Source organism: Leptosomus discolor, unplaced genomic scaffold (genome assembly GCF_034619465.1).
Source record: "Leptosomus discolor isolate bLepDis1 unplaced genomic scaffold, bLepDis1.hap2 HAP2_SCAFFOLD_35, whole genome shotgun sequence".
Taxonomy (NCBI): Eukaryota; Metazoa; Chordata; class Aves; order Leptosomiformes; family Leptosomidae; genus Leptosomus; species Leptosomus discolor.
In genome coordinates, this window is record NW_028237764.1 from 166043 (window position 1) to 171386 (window position 5344).

Below are 5344 nucleotides of genomic sequence, written 5' to 3' on the forward strand. Positions count from 1 at the left end.
GTATGGCATAACGGGAGGGCCTCAGGAGACCTTTCCCCTTCTTGAGGAAGATGAAAGCCAGGCTGGACACACGGTTTTGTTGGAGCAAGTATGGGGTGCTTTATTCAGGCTACCACGTACCCCAGGGAGAGTTCTGATACTATTTGGGACTCTTTTGCGTACTCTGTAGTATCACTTTGTCCAGAGGAGTCTCTTCAAGGCAATTCTCACTTCCTTATTCCTCAGGCTATAGATGACAGGGTTAAACATGGGGGTCCCAACTGTGTAAAGCAGGGCAAGGTATTTGCTGGTGCCTATGGAATCCTTTGACCGTTGCTTTAAGTAGACGACTGTGGCCAAGCCGTAGCAGAGCGTCACCACCCAGAGATGGGAAGAGCAGGTGGAAAAGGCTTTGTGTCTGCCCAGAGCCAAAGGTATTTTCAGAGTTTCCCTGGTAATTTTAACGTAAGACACAACTATGAAGGAGAAGGGAAGGACTCCGAATGCCAGGATGATGGTGTACAGCATCCCTTGGTTCCAGAAAGTGTCTGCACAGGCCAGTGCCAGCAGAGGGGGGAGGTCACAGAAAAAGTGTTGAAGGTGACGAGATGCACAGAAGGGCAAAGTGAACTCCTGGTGGGTCTGTCCTACTTGCACTGGTAAGACAGTCAGCCACGACCCCACCACCAGCCAGATGCAGAGACCCCTGCTCATGATGAGGGTATAGTGCAGGGGGTCACAGAGGGCTGTGCAGCGGTCGTGCGCCACGGCAACAAGGAGAAGGCACTCAATGCTGCCCCACAAAACCAGAAAATACAGCTGGGCAGCACAGCCAAGACCCTGAGGAGAAGGGCCTGGGCACTACGAGGGATGCCAGAGGAGCCGGTGGTACACGCTCACCGTGTGGAAGGCCAGCTGCAGATGGGGCTGCAGAGACGGGGCTACGTTAGGAGGTGCGTGGCCACCCAGACAAGGGACCTGTAATCCCCCTTGGCTCGGCACTGCTGTGGCCACATCTGGATGACCAGAGTCTGGCTTTGGGGCTGCCTTGCCTGGAGGAATGGGGAGGAAAAGGAAAGCCTGCCGAGGAGATCTGCCAGGCTGGAGTTTGGAGCCTGTGCAGGAAGGATGAAGGTTCTGGGCTTCTTTAGCCTGATGAAGTGGAGGCTCAGGGCACTACAGGAGCAGCGTGCACCTGCTTGAAGGGTGGTTTCAGAGCTGATGGAGATTTTCTTGGTAGTGGGAAGAGAAGGAAACCTCCACAAAGTGCAGCTTGGAAGGTTTAGACTGGAGGGGAGAACAAAAGAAATGTCTCACAGAGGGTAGTCTTGCAGTGCAAGAGGTCCCCCAGAGGGCGTCTGTATCAGCCTATGGCTTTGTGTTTCAAGCAATGGCCAGCGAGAGTGGAGAGACACGAGGGAAGGTGGAGAAATGGTGGGGTGAGAGCTGGGTGGGAAAGCAAGCAGGGTGTCAACAGCCTGAAGGGAAAGAGGGGCAGGCTTGGGGCAGGGTAGGACAGCCTGCAGTAGAGATGGCCAAGGGCTGTAGCAAGGCTGAAAGGTCCAAGAGGCCTGAGGTCTTGGTCCTCTTGGCTAGAGCAGTTGCCTCTGCCAGCGAGGCTGGTGAGATGGAACTTGGAGGGTGTCAGGATGGGCCTTGGCAGGGCCTGAGGGTCAGGGCTTGGCCTTTCTGCTTCCTAAAGCAAAGCAAAGGGTTTTCTCAGCATTCCAGCCCCCTGCACAGGGCCTTGGCCTGCCTGCAAGCATGGCCTCCAGTGATCTGCTCTAAGGAGGCCCTGGGGAGGCTTTGTCAGTAAGGGCCCTCAGGGGGGCCAGTCAGGGCTTCAAGGGACTTCTGGGCTTTGCTTCTGACTTTGACTTCTGAAGAGGTTTCTTCAGACTTCTCTCAGTACCTGAGGGTCATGGAATGAGCCCCAAATGCCCTAATGAGCTGTTTACCTTGTCGTTTTCTTCAAGTCTTCAAAACTTGCACAGATAACTGGAGCTATTTCATAGTGTAGTTCAGGAGGAAGTTTTCAAAGTGCATCTAAGAAATTTTTTTTTTTTTAAGGGTTACACCTTCTGCCTTTTCTTTCAGAGAAGGGGTTAGAGCAGCATTCTCTAAGTGCTAACGATCCCGAGAGTCTCCTCAGGAGGTCTGGACTGGTCAGAAAGGCATTTTTTTGAGGTCTGACACTGTATGGACAACCTTACTCCTCACCTCCCCAACCCCATAGTTTTCCTCATTGTCCCCTTTAACTTGCATCACTTTTTGTCACATCAGCCTTCTCCCCTGCATTCTGCAGCTGGATGTTACAGCTCCATTGCATCATCTCCCGCCTGCTCTCCTGACAGACCCGGCTGCACGCGGGCACAGAAGAACTTTCCTGATGTGCAAACTGAGAACAGTGAGGCATGATGAAGTTTCATGAACAATAAAACACACGCCCAAGCACATGTTCTATCCAAGCTGTCTCTGATGAGGTTGAACTTTCTACAAGCGATAATCTGAGGAGAAATATTTGAGGCAGGTAGATACAAAATGAGAGCTATAAACACAATGAAAGTGTTGTCTAAATAGACAATTAGACTGTTGAAAGACAGATAAGATTTTACTCCCTGAAGCTCAAACAGCAACATAGGTGAGAGGCATCTGAATGAACAAAGATTAAGGGAGGAGGAAGCTGGAGAATAATGGGAAGGGCCTTTGTCTGGCCAGTCGGCATCTGAAAAGGTGACTCCAGAAATGGTCATTGGATCCTGGGCGGGTGCAAATATCTGAAAGATTAAAGAAAGTAAATACACCGTTGGACAGGCAGAATAGTGGTAGTGAAGTTACAGGAGAAGATGGATATTTCTTTATTGCCGTCCTAAGCATTTATTAAGGCACTTATTGTCCTCATAAGTTGCTCATTTTTCTTGTCCAGGGGTGTCCCTGCCCCCAGAGAGCCTTTCCACAGAGACCTGTGTCCCTGCTGGCCTGGCTGGTTCTCCCGCGCCCTCCACATGCTCCCCACATGGCCCCAAGTTTGTGGTGCTGCTTTGTGGGCTGAGGGGATTCAAGGGCCCGTAAGCCATGGGAAGGCAGTCCCAGGCAGATCCCTATGGATCATGGACCGTCTCCAGAGTCACTGGACACCCACAGGTGAACTCTCAGCACTGGCCCTTTCCTGACACATCACCCCGTACACTCCTCCCCTGAGCCCATGGAGAACCGAAGCACAGCAGCACGGCCTCATGCCGGGTATTTCTTTAGCCTGTTCCTAATTGCAGCTTTGGAAGAAGACCTCCAACCTCCAGACAGGAGCACTGAGGAAATGCCCTTTTATTACAGAGATACAGCACAGCAGACCAGCTGTACCATCGTGCCAGACACATGTCTAAAGCCCTCTCGGTCAGACAGGCTGGGTTCCTGCCTTTGGAGAAGTGGAGTGGCTTCAGACATTCCTGAGCAAAGGGAGTTCTCCTGGGTGAAATGCCCAAAGCCCAGGAGGTTGCTGAGAGAACGGGAAATCACTTGTGAAGAGCCATGGGCAGCTCATTGCTGCTGACACACAAGTGATTGAAAATGTTTCTTCAGCGTGTCCTTGAGCTCCTGGTTCCTCATGCTGTAGATGAGGGGGTTCACTGCTGGAGGCACCACTGAGTACAGAAATGACACCACAACATCCAGGCATGGGGAGGAGATAGAAGGAGGCTTCAGGTAGGCAAACACAGCAGTGCTGATGAACAGGGAGACCACGGCCAGGTGAGGGAGGCAGGTGGAAAAGGCTTTGTGGCGTCCCTGCTCCGAAGGGATCCTCAGCACGGCCCGGAAGATCTGCACGTAGGACACCACAATGAACACAAAACACCCAAATGCTAAACAGACACTGACCACAAGAAGCCCAGCCTCCCTGAGGAAGCCTGAGTGTGAGCAGGAGAGCTTGAGGATCTGGGGAACTTCACAGAAGAACTGGTCTAGGGCATTGCCCTGGCAGAGGGGCAGTGAAAATGTACTGGAAGTGTGCAGGAGAGCATTGAGAAACCCACTGCCCCAGGCAGCTGCTGCCATGTGGACACAAGCTCTGCTGCCCAGGAGGGTCCCGTAGTGCAGGGGTTTGCAGATGGCAACGTAGCGGTCGTAGGCCATGACGGTGAGAAGACAATACTCTGCTGTGATCAAGAATAGAAAGAAAAATTGCTGAGCAGCACATCCTGCGTAGGAGATGGTCCTGGTGTCCCACAGGGCATTGGCCATGGCTTTGGGGAGAGTGGTGGAGATGAAGCCCAGGTCAAGTACAGAGAGGTTGAGGAGGAAGAAGTACATGGGGGTGTGGAGGTGGTGGTCACAGGCTATGGCGGTGATGATGAGTCCGTTGCCCAGGAGGGCAGCCAGGTAGATGCCAATGAAGAGCCCGAAGGTCAAGAGCTGCAGCTCCCGTGTGTCTGTGAATGCCAGGAGGAGGAACTGGGTGATGGAGCTGCCGTTGGACATTTGCTGCTCTCACGTGTGGGGGACTGTTCAAGGAGAGAAACACAATAAGTTAGGGGAGACTTTCTAAAACATGAAAGCCAGTTCCCATACCCCCTCTCCCCACTACACACACCCACACACCTTTCTAGAGGCTCTTCCTTCAGCTCTGTGGCTGGAGCTCTTGTTGGTGTCTCATGAGGAGCAGGACCTGTGCCTGCAGGCAGCCAAGGAGTCAGCCCTGCTCTGCAGCAGGGGGTTCTCAGGAACGGAGAGGGGCAGAGACCAGTCCTGGGGTTCGACTTTGTCAGCAGAAACCACTCCTAATGCAAAAGGGCTGGTCAGCACCTGCACTGCCCATGCCAAGGAAGCAGGAGGGCAGAAGGCAGTCAGAGAGGTCCGGGCTGGGGGGTTTTACAGATCACCCATTTCCTCTGAGCTGTTTTCATGGATGCCAGAAACCCTCAGCACTCCTGCTGCACTGGAAGGGAACGGCAGAGCCCTGTGAGGCAGGAGGATTGCCTGTGCTTAGTGCAGAGGGAGGGGAGCTGGTCTGTCCCTCCGCCTTGTGTCCAGCTGCCCTGGGCTTGCACCTTTCTCAGGTGCAGGAGGATCACAATCCCATGTTATCCTGAAAAAGAACTCGACCCTGCTGAGAGCAGAGGGATCCAGTGCACACCACTCAATGTCCCACCCTTTCTCAAGGTCCCAGCACCCCACTTCTATCCAAGGACACTCTTGCCTCATTTCACCAATCCAACAGTATTTCCACACTTGTGAGACCTTTCTGTTCTCCACATGGCATTCAGACATAACAGAGGTTCTACTCGACAGGTTTGCATCCTGGAGGGCAGCTCAAAGCGGGCAAGGACACCTCAAGGAGACAACCAAGTGCCCTAGAGACGGCATCTCA

The 5344-nt window shown here is 53.1% G+C and overlaps 1 protein-coding gene across 1 annotated transcript; it reads right to left on the minus strand.

Annotated features, from left to right (window-relative positions):
• Positions 1 to 3516: 3516 nt before the first annotated feature.
• Positions 3517 to 4476, minus strand: LOC147412875 (olfactory receptor 14J1-like). Its single transcript, XM_086480891.1, has one exon. The coding sequence runs from the start codon at positions 4453 to 4455 to the stop codon at positions 3517 to 3519; it is 939 nt and encodes a 312-aa protein (XP_086337017.1). The 5' UTR covers positions 4456 to 4476.
• Between the last annotated feature and the right edge of the window lie 868 nt (positions 4477 to 5344).